A 16,674-nucleotide genomic window follows, 5' to 3' on the forward strand; every position below is an offset into this window, starting at 1 on the left:
TTTTTGTTGTAGCTCTTGATTCATTCTAGGTGTTCTGTGCCAGTTCACTTTCCCAATAATCAGTGTTGTGACTATGCCTGTTCTTGTGGTTCTTTTTATGAACGCAAGATGCCTTTCAGAAATAAATTTCAGATAACTTTGAAAATTTTGATTCATTGCTTATAAAACCTGGAGATAGAACACCTGTGGTCACAATGAGTTGTATGTAGAACAAACATGTACTTGAACCTGAGGTCCTGCCTACCTTGTGGTCATGGTTGGGAGGGTCTAGTTTTTTCCTGGAATCTCTTTATTAGTGAATTTAAAACATAAAAGGGAGAGATTACAGTATGGCCGAGAAACAAGGACTCAAAAGAGAGGAGAGGAAGGAAGGAAGGGGAAGGGAGGAGGGAAGGAAGAGATGGAAGGAAGAAGAGAGGGGAGGAAGGAGAGGAGGGAATAAGCAGGTCCCAGTAATTATCCAAACAATCAGGATCTGCAAAACAAAGGAACTGCTCTGTGAGGAGGCATCCTGATTTTTTTCTAGTTGTTTGGCCGGCAATAAGTTTGAAGTGGATACTTCAGTATCAAAACTTAAGTCAGGAACTTATAAGATGAAAAGCCCTGTCAGAGTTTATACTACAAAACAAATTATTTTTCATGGTGTTACAGTATTAATAAATAAATTCATATAGACATATATACACGCATACATATCTACATATTCTACAATAGTATATATTATACACGTAATTATATATTTTCAATAGTATATACTATAGAAGTGATTATATATATTTGAATGATTTTTTATTGAAGCTATATTGGTTCTTAACATTAAAGTTTCAGGTGTTACAGCATTCTAATTGGACATCTGTATCTACACTACAGCATTATCACTAATGAAATCAAGTTTCTACCCATCACCATACACTGGACTCCTATTAACCTGCTTCATCTATGCCTCTAATGTTCATTTCTTTTTATCTAATGCTCTAAGAATTTGTATATGGTATTGCAGTAGGTTAGACATAATAAATGAGTTCACTCTGATGGAGGTTGAAAATCAGTGCATATTCCTAATAAAGACTTTTCTAAGAATGGTATAGAAAAGTCTTGTCTTAATATATTCTAAGTGAACCAGCCAGTATAATAATAATGTGTGTATAGGAAGAAACACAATAAGTATACAACAATAGATCATACTGTTTTTGACAACTGAAGCATCAAAATCACTGGTAAAGAAACCACGCATTTTAAAAATAAGCTTTAGTAAGACCAATCAGCAGTTTATCAGAACGGAATGTGAAGGGAGGTGGGTAAATTAGCTAAAACAATTACATTGTGAAAGGTAGAACTGGGCTTTTAGTGGTGAACTTAATGTAACCTATAAACATGTTTGTTTTTAATCATGCACACCTGAAACTTATACAATGAAATAATGCAATCAATACTACCTGAGTAAATAAAAAAGAAAAGAAACATTAAAAAAGAAATCATGCTAGATACATCTAAATTCTACTTCTTTTTATACTCAAAAATAAATTCTAGAATGATTAAAATGTTGACTATTTAAGTCTATCCAAAGGAAAACAGAAGAAATGGAATAGAATATTTACCCAACTATTGGAGGTTTACTTAATATCTAAGATGAAGAAGCCATACATGATTACACAAATGGGAAGACTAACAGATTTGGTGACATGTTAATATCAAATTTCTGACTATGGCAACATTTCATAAAGTATCAAAGCAGACTAGTATTAAAGAATTGCAGCAAAAAATAAAACAAATAAAATTAAAAGATAAACAACTGACAAAATATTTGAGGCAGTTACCAAGTTCTAATTCTGTATTATAAAATACACCTCTAATTTTATTCAGAACACCTGTTAAGTTTATGCATGTCATAGATACTGGGAAATAAGAATGAACTTGATATTCTCACTTATACCTAAATTCAAAATCAGTCTTGCCATTCTCTGTATCAGTATATAAGGTCTCAGTGTACAAAATTTTCTACAAATCCAATTTCTAATCTCTGTGGTATTATAAACTTTTAAGATACGTTTATAACACAAAAATCACATCAGCAAAATAAGTGGTGGAATAAGCACTTCCAAAATTCTCTTTCTTAAATGTGAGTCAGAATGAACTAATTTACATCTATGCAAATTAACTAGAGACTTGCAGTCTTCTAAGGAGTATTTACTCAAGAAAAATGAGTCTTGGTAAGAACAACAATCTGTGTAGCATGTCAACATGCCCTATTCTCACTATCCCTCTCAGGCTCCAAGGTAACCTTGAAAACCAGCTGTCTACAATAAAAGAGGAACAGAACGAGATTGGAACAGAACGAGATTAGAACTTCTGTAGAGATTCATTTCCAGAGAACTGTCTGGTGGTTTCCTGGAAGAATTAATATCAATCCTTCACAAACTCTTCCAAAAATTAGAAGAGAGCGGAACATGTCCTAACTTTTTATGAAACTAGTATACTGACATAAGAAAAATGACAACTAGAAAAGAACATTTCAAAAACAAAAACAAAACTACAGCTCAGAGGGCCTTATGAATCTAGATTCAAATGTCCTCAACAAAATACCAGGAGCCTGAATCCAGTAATATATAAAGAGGAATAAACACAAGACGAATGGATCCTTTCCCAGAAGTGCAAAGTTTGTTCAATATATGAAAATCAAGTAAATATATAAAACACATATATAATATAATACTTTTATCTAGGAAATTGTATGTCAGTATTGCTAGTAATGCTTCTGGTCCCCTCTAGAAGTTTTAGAAGGAATCCGTTTTCTGTTAAAAAAAAAATTTCAGGGCCCTCCCTGGTGGCGCGGCGGGTTAAAGCACAGCACTAAGAAGCTTAAGCCACTTCGGCGTGAGTTCGATTCCCGCCTGCCCCGGAGGAACTCCACATGGCGTGGCAGACCTCTCTTGACCCGCCCGCTGCTCCCCTCAGCAGTGTACTTCGTAGATCTCCTGTTCTGCTCCCCAATCTGTCTCTGGTGAATCCTCTCACCCTCCACGTCTCTGGCCTTGACCCTAGTTCTATATGAATAAATAAATAAATCTTTAAAAAAAATTCATAGTTATTTTAATCATCTAATTTTTCTGTAGAGAGAGCTGTTTGAATAGAGAATATATAAAAAGTATAAAGCATTATTTAAACTTAGGATCTGAGGATGTTTGAAAACCACATGTATGAAAGTAGTGAAATCGGCATTGGTTTCAAACTGTGATGTAAAAGAAGAGAAATCATGAGAATATTCAAGGTCAAATAACCCAGGTTACTTGGAGATGTATTTCCAAATCTTAGATGATTACTGCCAGTACTCAAGAATATCACTAACTAGAAAAACGTGTAAGTACGGGTTAGAAGTTCACAAACAACATTTATGAAGGCAAATTCACTAAGACTGTAGATGGTATCTCTTTGACCTACAGCTACTTTGAGTGATTTAAAATCATAGTTTCAGCCAGATGCTTTAAGAAATCTGCCTGGGATCAGATAACACATTACTCACATTAATAGTTATGTATTAATTTAGACTTAAATAGATTATTTGGAAAACATGAATATACAAATTTATGAAAATGTAAATTTATTTTTATAGTTATGCCAATGTATTCAGCTTAAAATGTATTGTTGAAAATAGCAATTCTCACAACCCTCCAAATCCCATGGTAAGTTATCAATAGCAACTAACAAAGTTAGAATTATTGGTCTAAAATTTTCTAATTAATTACTTGGTGGGGAATAACATTCACAATTTAGAACACTAATCTTTAACAAAGTGTGCATTTCAGTGTTTATATTACTAGAGGTTAAAGTTGTTACTATAAAAGTCATAATAAAATCAAAAGAACTTTTTTTTTGGTCTTCAGTGAACATTAGAATGATAGAATTTCATGTTACATATCATTCAGTTCCTGTGAGAATTAGCAAATTTTAATCCAGCTAGCATTGTCAAGGTTTCACAAATTATGAATACTAAATAGTCTTTTGAGAAGTATTTTTTTTCTTCTATTGACTTAGAATTCACTTTATATAAATGACATATTCAGATAGGCCTTGTTTTTTTGCTTCTAAAATAAAACTCTGTATAAAGGTATGTTTGATGTAACAAAATGAAGCCTAAGTGAAATCTAGAAAATCTGGAGACATAAAGTTAAAGGCACAATTATATCTCAATATTTCACTCCTAGCCCTCCCTGGTGGTACAGCAGGTTAAAGCACAGCACTCAGAATCAAAAACCACTTCCACATGAGTTGATCCCGCCTGCCCCGGAGGTGATCCACATGGCGGCAGACCTCTCCTGACATGCCCACTGCTCCCCTCAGCAGTGTACTTTGTTGATCTGCCTGTTCTGCTCCCCACTCTGTCTCTGGTGAATCCTCTCACCACCCCTGCACCTCTGGCCTGTACCCTCGTTCTATATCCACAAATAATTAAATAAATTTATAGATAGATAGATAGATATTTCACTCCTTTGCCTACAGCACTGCCTATCCCCTCCACTACTGAGAGGGAAGAGTGACATTATACCAATACAATAAGTGTCCTCATTAATGCATACTTGATTAAGAAGTGCACGCTACAAAAATATTAATGATTTCTATCTTGTCTTTATCCACTTCTCATTACCCAAGATCTACAAAATTGGTTTACATTCAACTCTGAAGAAAATATCAACAGAGAAATATAAAAGTTCCCTAAGGGAAGTCTTGAGGTCAGTCTAATAGCAATTAGTTCAACCAGAATTCATTTGGAAAGCTCCATCCATATGGCTTGTTGAACTACTTTAAGAGAATAAATCCAAGGTATTTTCAAAAGATACCACATGTCATTTTTAGCCTTTCAGGTGTCAGTTCTTAATGGAACTTCAGGGTCACAAAGTGTTTCAAGAGCCAAGAGACTTGAAATGGGCAAGTATATAAGGCAGGATTAGCTAAGTAGTTGTCAGATTACATGGCCACAATGCACCATGTCAGGATGCTGATATCTTAGGATTTGGCAAATAACTTGTGACACATATAGGATATTTGGGATAGTTCATTTCAACTGGGCAAACGTGGGCAAAACTGTATGCAACCAAGATATAGAGTCTCATATATACAGCCCAATTTTATGTAGTCTCTACGGTAGTGTAAAGTCTGTATTGCTTAGGCATATTTGTTATTTTGTAAGGTTGGGAGTGAAGCTGGAGAGCACTTGAACCCCTTGATATATATCTCAGTAGCTGTGTCAGAACTATTTTCTCTTTTAGGTGGATGGGAAATTAAATTGTTGGAGATAATGTGATTGAAATTTGATTAAGAGGAGGGTTATTAATTACAAGACTTCTTGATCATTTAGGCTATTAGTAATCACAGCCAGTTCATCTGGAACAGAAGATTAAGCTGGAAAAAGCCTTCATGAAATCATTCACACAGAGAAACATCAATACGCAGCAAACCCTTCTAGAGTGACTGGAACTTCGTCGTGCAGCGGTTAACCTTCACATGGGCGGGGAGGTTGAACATCCTGCATAGTGCTGCCAGGAAATCCCTATTTCATACTAAAAGGGCACTGGCTGGTTGCATATGTAGGATGTCCCATCTCCCTGCCCACTTCGTCGGGACAGATGCTGGAAACACCAGTCTACATTACCGAAGGACCATGAAATCTACACGTCAAGAAGTCCAGATGCTGAGCTGTATCACCAGTAAGACACGCTGACAAATATATTTAGTAGAGAATAGTGCACTGCATGCTATGATCTTGCTTCATTAGTTACAGTGAGTCTATAAGTGGAACTGTAAACTTAGGGCAAGTAGGGAGGGAAACTGAAGTTCCAACACAGCTAGCCACTCCACCAGCCATTGAGGTGATGCCTTCAGAATTGCACCTGCTATCCTGAGCATTGTACCAAATTAGAGGGATTTAGTAGTTGGGCATATTTACTTGGGCCCTTAGAGGCAAAGTACCTAAAGGAAAGGAGAATCCAATTCCTACTTGCAGAAAGTAGCAAAGGTTGGAGTCTGAGTTCAGGTCTGAAAGTTATGGTAAAATGATAAATTTAAAAATATATGTTCAGGCCCTCCCTGGTGGCGCAGCGGGTTAAAGCATAGCACTGAGAATCTAAAGCCGCTTCCGCATGGGTTCCATTCCCGCCTGCCCCGGAGGAGACCACATGGCGCGGCAGACCTCTCCTGACCCGCCCACTGCTCCCCTCAGCAGTGTACTTCGTTGATCTGCCTGTTCTGTTCCCCACTCTGTCTCTGGTGAAGCCTCTCACCGTCCCTGAGCCTCTGGCCTGTACCCCAGTTCTGTATGCACAAATAAATAAATCTTTAAAAAAATATATATGTTCATAGCTATAGGTGTAGATATAGATATATAGATAGATAGTAGATATAGACATATCATTGCAACATTGGAAGCAATAAATTTGAGCACAGTAGTCCAGAGAAGAGATAATAATTTTGAATCAAGTTAAAGTGGGTGGAAAGAGTCTATCAGGGAAGAATCAAGTTACCAAAGGAATTTCATGATTCCAAGGGAGAAAGTTACTGGCCTGTCACCCTAGAATTCGTATCATGTAAAATTGATTCCAGATGTACTGCTCAATCATATCCAAAGAATTGGGTCAAAAGCAAGTTAGCAGAAAATATCAAGAGTAGACTGAGTGGTCAAAGACATAGCAGGGGAAAGATTGTGATAAAATAGTAAAGCAAAATCCAGCCTCTTCTATTTTTGGTTTCTGGAAGAAGGAAATTATTTTTATTTAAAATGAAAAGCAATTTAAGTAGACTATATATATATATATATATATATATATATATATATATATACATACATACACATATTTATTAGATACTTATTCTTAATTTCCCTATTTTCATGACACATAGCTGAAAATTTCACTATGAACCTGTATATGAAATTTCTGCTAAAGAGACACTTTAGCAGACAAACAGTTCTGCCAATAGCACCAACTTGAGTGACAGCTTAAGTTTTCTGGGGTGCTATTGAGTTTGCCACAGACTTTAAATTAGCAGTCACTTTAACCAAGCCATCTCAAAAGACACTAGTGTTCTAAAAGAGTTGTATAAACTATGGGTTCAAATTGGGTTGGTTCCAGTCAACAAGTCTCAGTTTGGCACTCCTCAGAGGGAGACAATTAGGTCAATAGTAGGATAAGAAAAAGGCTGACTCAGGGTTGAGGTTCAGAGCATTTGTGCCCTTTTGCCGCCCTCAGCAGTACAGTGTCTCCACTAGAATTCTAGACACAGTGCATTTTGTGGGTTCATGTCTAAGGATTCTAAAATTTTATACAAATTCATGGGTAAACTGTTGTTCTAGCATCCCCTTGTAATTATCAATATAGTCTGCAGATATATCTCCCCTGTCATTACATGTGTTGCTAATTTTTGTCTTCTACTTTTATTTCTTCTTTACTCTGTGTAGAAGTTATCGGTTGGTCTTTTAAATAAAAAGATATCATTTCATTGAGTTCTATTATTGTATTACTGCTTTGGTATTTATTATTTTCTGTCATCCAATACTGTGGATTTAATTTGCCTTTCTTTGTCTAGGACTTTCATATTCAAAATTACATCATGACTTTGAAACATATCTCTTTACCATCATAAACCATTAAATTTCCCAATGGATACAGTTTTAGCAAAATCACACAAAATTTTTATATTTTTATTTTCATTTTCATTTCGTTAAAATTATTTTCTGATTTTAGTCTTCCTCTCTGAAACATAGACTATGTAGAAGTGTGATGTTTAATTACCAAATACTTGGACTTTTTCAAGATATTTTTGTTATTGATTTTTAGCTTAATTTTCTTAAGACAGACTATATAGTGCATGATATCAATCATCCTAATTTCTTAGGATTTATTTAATGGCCAATGATATGGTTTTTCCTGGTCAGTCTCCCAGAGGCTCTGGAAAGGAATGTGTATTCTTTTATTGTTAGGTGAAATGTTTCATGAATGTCAATTTGTCAAGTTTATTGATAGCATGGTACAGTTATTTTATGTCATTATCAAATTTCTTTCTACTGATGCTAACGTTTATTGCTAAAAGAAAGCTGACATCTCAAAATTACTATTGTACTTTGAACTTTGGCTTTCTTTTCCTTTGCCTTATAAAAATTTGAAGCCCTGTTATCAGGTGCAGAATTATTTAGGATTGTTTTATTTCTTTGATGATTTGACTTTTTCTCACCATAAAATGAACTCTGTTATCCATGGTAATATTCTTTGACCTGATATTTACTTGATCTGATTGTAAAATAACAACGCTACCGTTATTTTTCCCTTCAGCATTCTTTTGATTAGTGCTTTGTATTTCTTTTTCCATTTGTTTACTATGTATCTATCTATACCATTAGATTTAAACCTGCAGGAGTCTTATAGACAGCATGTAATGGGTTCTGATTACTTTTATCTTTGTATCCAATAATTTATATTTTATACCATTTACATTTAATACAATTACTGATGGTATTCAATTATAAATATTAATATAGCTATTAATATTTATATTTATGTATAATACTTCATTGTTTTCTGTTTATCCCTTCTCCTTTTCATTTTTTAAATTTCTGATTTATTGGGCTTATGCATTGCACTTTGGCATTCCATTTTTCTAATCTATTGATATTTTGTCTATATATCTTTTTATAGTTCATTTTGGTGATTGTATTCTAGATTAAAATATGCATATTTATATTTTATAATTCCCTTTTACTTAGTATTTTATCACCTCAATTAAATACAAAAAACTTGCAACCATATAGATTCTTTTCAATACCTTTGTTTTAGTTATAATGTGAAATACATCTATGTACATTGAGAAGCTTCTCAATGTTACCATTTTCAGATATGACATTCATATATATTTTAAAAACATAAGAATAGTTGATTATCTTTCCCAGATTATTTAACATTTCTGTTGTTCTTCAAACATTCTTCAAGTTTATAAGTTTTCTTCTAGTATAATTAATTTCCTTCTGAGAACATACATTAACATTTTTAGAGCAATTTCCTGGCAATCATTTCCTCATTTTCCCTTTATATGACAATCTCTCATTCTGTTATTAAAGATATTTTCACTAAATATAGAATTCTATATTATTATTTCACTGTTTTCTATTTTCCTTTGTTTGTGATAAAATATATGAAGTTATTCAATTCATTGCTCCCCTATACACAATGATTTTTCCAAGCTGCTTCAAGATTTTTGCTATATTTTATTTTCACTAGATTATGACATGTTTAGGCATGATTTTCTTTGAGCTTCATGATTTGTGTTTTGCAAAATGTCTTAAGTCTGTACTTTTATTTCTCACTAAATAGGTGAGTTAAATAAAAGTAAAACAGAAAAACATTTAGAAAAATAATAGGTTTAGTTATCTATCTGAATGAAAAACAATCCCATATTTTTTCCCATATTTTTCTGCATATTTTGATTATTGGAATGTTTTGATCGTTTTTTTTTTTTTTAATTGAGGTAACCTTGGTTCACAACATTAAATATGATACAAGATCTTAGGAATATAATTATACAGAACTACCACACCTCTCCAAATAAGTATATGTTAACACACAAGGCCCAACTCCAAGGCCCTCATAATACTCCACCATACCCATTGTTCCCTCCCACTTAATTCTTTACTCTCCTCTTTTTTTTTCAAGTTTAGGTGATGTTAGTATATACATCGCTTTTTGCATGAAGCCATGCAATACTTGTATTTCTCCTTTGAATTATGTTGCTTGAACGATCCCATCTATATCGATCCCTGTTGCTGCAAATACTGTATGCTTTAGGCCACATTTCCTCTAACTTATTTTTCTGTACCAATTTTTCCCTTCTCCTCAGATTCCAATGACTCAAATGTTAGACATACACATGTTATTCCATGGCTTCCTTCTTGGTTCATTTGTTTTCAATTTTTCTCACTTTTGTTCAGTTGAACTTTTCCTATTGATCTACAGTCGCTTTTTTTTTTTAAGATTTATTTATTTATTCATACAGAACTGGAGTATAGGCCAGCGATGTGGAGGGTGAGAGGATTCACCAGGGACAGAGTGGGGGAGCAGAACAGGCAGATGGACGAAGTACACTGCTGAGGGGAGCAGCGGGCGGGTCAGGAGAGGTCTGCCACGCCATGTGGATCTCCTCCAGGGCAGGCGGGAATCGAACTCATGCGGCAGTGGCTTTAGCTTCTCAGTGCTGTGCTTTAACCCGCTGTGCCACCAGGGAGGGCCGATCTACCGTCACTTTTAATGACCCTTCATCTGTCCTCTCTTTTCTTCAATCGCAACCATCCAATGGATTTTTTATTTCAGATATTGTGGGGGGTTTCCAGCTCTGACCACTTCATCTGTTTCCTTTTATAAGTTCCATTTCTTATTTGCTAAATCCTTTTTCTATTCATTTCAGGAGCACCTGCCCATCCTTCACTAAGCATGGTTATGGTAGCTTTTTTGAAATCTTTTACAGTATATTCCTGTCCTGTACAATTTCTGAATTTAATACATTTGTTGCATTACTATTTGTAACACTGATGACTTTTGTCAAATAATTATATTTAAATGGATTTTTATTAGATATATGTAAAGTTTTACTTAAGAATGACTTATGTATTTTATCAATTTTTTTCTTTATTGTATACAAAAGATAAAAGATTTATTAACAAATGCAAAAAGATACTTTTGATATTTACTTTTGCATTCTTGGAATAATTTTTTGCATGTTTTATTATGCCTTGATACTTGGTAGGATTCAATTTGCCAGTATTTCTGTCTAAATTTGAATCCATATCAATGAATGTTACTTACCTCAAATCTTTTTTTCCAGTGTTTTGTGGGTTTGTATATTGCCACATTGTTTTATGAAAGGAACTGGAGAATTTTAAACTTTTTAATGAATGTTCATCTTTATATGCCAACTTAGAGAGATGAATTATAATGTCTAATTTCTCGTGTAAAAGAGGACTTATAATGAGAAACCCAAGGGGATTGCAACTGAGATGGAAAAATGCACAAAAATATGTAAAAATAAACTATTATAAAAAGAAAAAAATAGGACTTATATAGTATGCATTCAAATCTGAGTTAAGTCTCCTGTCAACTATCCTCACTTTGGCACTCTGCAGTGGATGACAAGTGGGTCAATAGTGGATAGCAAAAAATGCTGACTCAACATCGGTGCACTTCTGCTTCCCTCAGTAGTGCAGTGTCTCCACCGGAATTTTAGACTCAGTGCATTTTGTGGCTTCATATCTAAATGTCTAGCTTCCACTCAACATTGTACTGGAAATTCTAGCTAGAGCAATTCAACAAGAATAAAAAATGAAATTAAGCAGAAAATTGTAGAAGAATTAATGAAAGTATATGTAGTCACAGATGATATTATATTACACATGAAAAAAAAAATGAGCCCTCCCACATACCCAAAATAAGTCTCCTAAATTCAGCAAAGTTGCAAGAGACAAGATTTATACGTGAAATAAATTCTAGATCTGTACACTGGTGATGAATTACCCAGAAAGGAGATTAAGAAGGCGGTTACAGTTACAAGATCATCAAAAAAAAATCTCAACAGATAAATGCATCAGGCATCAAAAAATGAAGTACTGATACATGGTATAAAATGAATGAACTTCAAAAGCTGTAGACAAGTGGAAGAAGGCAGGCACAAAATGTCACATATTCTATGATTCCATTTATATAAAATACCCAAAGTAAATAAACCCATAGAAATGAAGAGAAGATTAGAGATAGTCATAGGCTAGTGCAGAAAGAGTGACTATTTGAGGGTTTGTAGCTTCCTTTTGGGATAATGAAATATTTGGAAATTTAAGTGGTGGTTGCATAATATTGTGAATTTTCTAAATGCCACTGGACTGTACACCTTAATGTGATTCATTTTATGTGATGTGATGTACCTCAATAAACATAATAATCACTAATGAAGGTGTCATCAATGTCATCATCATGGAAAATATTTTTTCTTTCTTTGAAAATTTTAGATTATGAGATCAAGTATATATAGAATAAAAATAAAAACTACAGTCAACATAATTTCAATAATATGTCTATGCTTTCCTTCTGCTCTTTTTCAGATTATGTCTGGCCACTACCTAGATATTTGTGCCCCGTCTGGATTTCTTTAGATGTTTTATTTTCTACGGCGTCCATCATGCACCTCTGCGCTATCTCGCTGGATCGGTATGTAGCAATACGTAATCCTATTGAGCATAGCCGTTTCAATTCGCGGACTAAGGCCATCATGAAGATTGCTATAGTTTGGGCAATTTCTATAGGTAATGAACTTCCCTGGCCATTAGAATTGCAGCGGCTATGCTCAATACCTTCGGATTATGTACTGTGAACAACGTACAGACGTCGACTGGTAACATTTGCGTTTAATCGGGATTCGTCTGTTTAATAATTATTCTTAACCTATTTCTCTATATCTAGGTTAACAATAATGTAGTGTAATGTATATTAGTATATAAATATAAATTTTACTTTATGATGCTAAATTATTTTATGCATCAATATGCCAATGAATTCTGCAACACAGATGCAAAATTTTTGAAATCTTTATAACAGTTGAAGGTGAAAAAGATACTTGAAATCTAAATTTTAAAAATAAAGCTTTTAAATTCTAGAAAATATAAATCTGTCTCAGAATTTTGATCATAATATTTTCATTCTAATATCATCTTCTGTGGAAAATTAATAATGCGATATGAACTTTCATGAGATAAAAATGTCCATATTTATGTTGATCATTAACCTAAAATATATTATTTCCTTTATGTTTTTAAATGTCTTCTTGAACTATGGTAATACAAAAAGAGAATATATATACACATACATATATATATGCATGTATATATATATACTAAAGAGTTGGGTGTTAAAGGAAGAAAAATGACAGGTTTCGAATGACTTTCTTTGATAATTTTTAACTCTAGTAACTGATAATTTAATGATAACAGGGACATGAAGAAAGAAGAAAGCATAAGCAGCTATAATGCAATAAAGGATATTACAAGTTAATGCAAAGGAACTCAAGAATGTTGAGTTCAACATCAAACATAGGCTTTAAATAACTATTTGTAATTTGTATATGAAAATCACAACTTGAACTCAAATAGTTCAGCAAGGAACTACAAGTGATAGAGTGACATTTAAGATTTGAGAAACAACTAGAATATATGGAACTTAAGCACACACACAAAAAAAAAAACCTAAGAATTCAATGGCAGATTAGACATGGCTGACATGACTAAAGATATAATTAATGGTGACTGGTTAGAAGAAACTGCAATGAATGAATCCAGGAAAAGTGGAAAGAGAGAGAAGGTAATACCAAGATAATAGACATAAATTAAGAAGAGTGCTACAAAAAGAAAAGAAGAATGTCAGAAATGAAATATTGGACATATAATGGCTTTCAGAATTGATGAGAGACACAAATTCGCACATTAAAAAATAAATAAAAAGAATTATACCCATCATAGTGACACTGAAGAAAAAGGGTAAAGATTATGAAGAGATCAACATCAATAGAACAACAATAAGCTGAATGAGTACCTTCCCAACAGCAGCAATAAAAATTGGGTTTTTAAATGATAGTGTCAATGTATTAATAAAAGCTAAATAGTGAATTATAGTCACATATTTAGCAATGTTATACCACAAGAATAAAAATTAAATACATTGTCAAATAAACAAAAGTTGGTAAAATAGAACAAAAGAAGGCTCCTACTTACGAAGTATTAGATGGTGTTCTTAATGCAAAAGAAATGACAGCAGATAGAAAGTTGAAGATTCAAGAAAAGATGGAATCAAAGTGGAAAATGTGAGATTATATATTTTAAAGATTGACATAAAAATAATAATAATGACTTCTGAAGGTGAGCATATTTATGGAACTAAAATACAGGAAAAACATAAATAAAAGGAATTGAAATTATACTTTTGTCAGTGTCCTGTAGAAAGATAGAAATTATATTAAATATTAACTTTCAATAAGTAAAATATAACTTGTACATTCAAGGGTAATGCCAACAGGAAAAGGAAAGCTCAATTTCCAAATTGCAGAAGGAAATTATAAAATAATATAGGAGACAATATAAGATAGATTAAGGAATACAGATACCATAGGAACACACAAAACATTTATCAAAATGGCAGAATGAAAGTCTAATATATCCATAATTATATTTATTGTAATGAACTAAATATTATAAGACTGTCAGGATGTGAAAACATAACCCAATTATGTGTTTGTAAGAGGCATATATAAAGCATAAGAAAAGTAAGGATCACAAAGTTACCTCACACAAACACTAACCAACAAAAAGATTATGCAGCTATATTAGTAATCTGTCAAATAGACTTTTCATTGTTAAATGACAGTTGTGTATCATTTAACTATGGTTCAGTCAATAAAAGACCTTATATAACATGATGATCCTAATAGGCTACACAATATAGACTTGGCTACACTATTGGGTTTATATAATTATACTCTGTGATGTTGGCAAAAGAAAATTGCCTGACAAAACATTTCTCAAAACAGAACCCTGCCTTTAGAAACAATAGATGAATGTAAATTAAAAATGTACAGAACTGCAAGAACAGATGGATGAACCTATAATTGCAGTGTAAGATTTTGACACAACTTCTCCATTAATTGTATGAGGACAGCGACAAGGCTGAGCTCATTTACTCATTACAAGATCTATATGTAGCTCCATTATTTGCACAGGAAATATTAGTCAAATTTGACCATATATTTCACCATGATTTCTAAAGACACTTCTGAAATGATGGAAAAATAAAATGTCTATTTTTAAATAAAATTGAAGTGGATAAAAATGACAAGGTAACTAGAACATCTCCAGATATTTGGAACTTAAAAAACTGTTTCTCAGAAAACTTAGACCCAATGGATTTAGAATCCTCTGATGATCCTTCCCTAAACAAATGTGATTTTACAATAATAATTTTCTCATAATCACTCTTTTTTCCTGTATTAGTTGGCATAATATTGTAAGGAAGGGTTCCTCACACGCACACATTTAATTTGTTATTTATTTATTCGTATTTCTAAAGACTCATGAATTCTTTTGTAATCAATGTAACTTAATTTATTAGTTTTAAATTATTTTAATACTCAGATTGTGCTAGTTGTCCAATGAGAATACCGTTAATATGTCCCACGAGCATTTGAGCACTTTCAAACTTTCAAGCATGACTCATGCCAAGTTTACCTCAGTTTCTATGCCCTAGTCCTGAAATCAGTCATTTCATACAAGGAAGCTATTCTTTTTAGTGTTCAGTTGTTTTATGAACCACAATATGGAATCAAGGCTTGCTCATTACTACTAGGGTATCACTGTTCCTATATATCTGTGCCATGAATCCCAATTCCATGCAGGAGTCTTCTGCTACTTTTTCAAATTTCATTATTATTCATTTTTCTCACAGTGATAAATCTACTCCTAAAAGCATCAAGATATTCATTTATTTATTATTTATAAACCTGCAGTAAAACAAATTCATTCTAGAATTACCATACTCATACCACTGCCAATAAATTTAATGTTATGGTTGAAATTTTATTTCAATTATTTTCATGTTGTTTTTCATTAGAAGTATACAATCAAAGCATTTTGTTCATAATGCTAGGATTAGTTTATTTTTCTTCTGTGTGGTTCAGTTACTAGTTGTTTGCATTTAGAAATATTTTGGTTTCTGGATATATTCAATGATGATTGAATATATATTTTAAATTTTTATTATATAAAATATTAATATGTTTTCCAAAAGTCAAAATAACAAACACTCAGAGAACTGCTATGGCTAGTTAGTCATTCACTAATTTCTGGGGTGTTGTTCTATAGTTTTTGGAAAAAACACAACTGTTTCTCCTTTCTTAGATAAAGATAAAATATCACATATGTGTTTTTCACTAGATAATATATCCTAGAAGTCACTCTATTTAATTTCATATCAAGATGGTAGATGTAAAATGAAGTATCATGTAAAAGACCTCAATGCTCAAATGTCTAACACTGTTTTTTGTTTTTTGTTTTTTTAAGGATACATGTACCCCTATGTTTATTACAGCACTATTTATTTTTTTATAATTATTTTTAAGTTTTTAAAATTTATTTATGCATACAGAACTGGGGTACAGGCCAGAGGTACAGGGGCAGTGAGAGGATTCCACAGAGACAGAGTGGGGAGCAGAACAGGCAGATCGATAAAGTACACTGCTGAGAGGAGCAGCGGGCGTGTCAGGAGAGGTCTGCTGCACCATGTGGGTCACCTCCAGGGCAGGGATCGAACTTGCACCAGAGTAGCCTTGGCCAGTTTTGCAGTGCTGCATTTTAACCCACTGTATCACCAGGGAGGGACCCTGACTGATTTTTTTATACCCGTAATAATATGTTGTGTAGAAATATCATCATTTATTTAACAAATCTCCACTGTAGTATGAGCATTTAAGTTTTCTACTATTTTGTAATTACCCATAATTCTACTATCATGTGCAAGCAAATCTCTATCATTTCATAATTTTGAAAGATTATCTTCAATATAGTTTCCTAGAAATGAAGTTGATTTTTCAAGGTTTAAGTGTATGTATATA

At 33.1% G+C, this 16,674-nt stretch overlaps 1 protein-coding gene across 1 annotated transcript in view; it reads left to right on the forward strand.

Annotated features, from left to right (window-relative positions):
- HTR2C (5-hydroxytryptamine (serotonin) receptor 2C, G protein-coupled) overlaps positions 1-16,674 on the forward strand; it is a 75,912-nt gene that overhangs the window by 41,338 nt on the left and 17,900 nt on the right. The window contains exon 3 of the mRNA XM_004685722.1: positions 12,125-12,325. Coding sequence (XP_004685779.1) covers positions 12,125-12,325 — 201 coding nt within the window. The remainder of the gene's footprint in view (positions 1-12,124; positions 12,326-16,674) is intronic.

This window comes from Condylura cristata, unplaced genomic scaffold, assembly GCF_000260355.1.
Source record: "Condylura cristata isolate star-nosed mole 26May11 unplaced genomic scaffold, ConCri1.0 scaffold00019, whole genome shotgun sequence".
Lineage (NCBI taxonomy): Eukaryota > Metazoa > Chordata > Mammalia > Eulipotyphla > Talpidae > Condylura > Condylura cristata.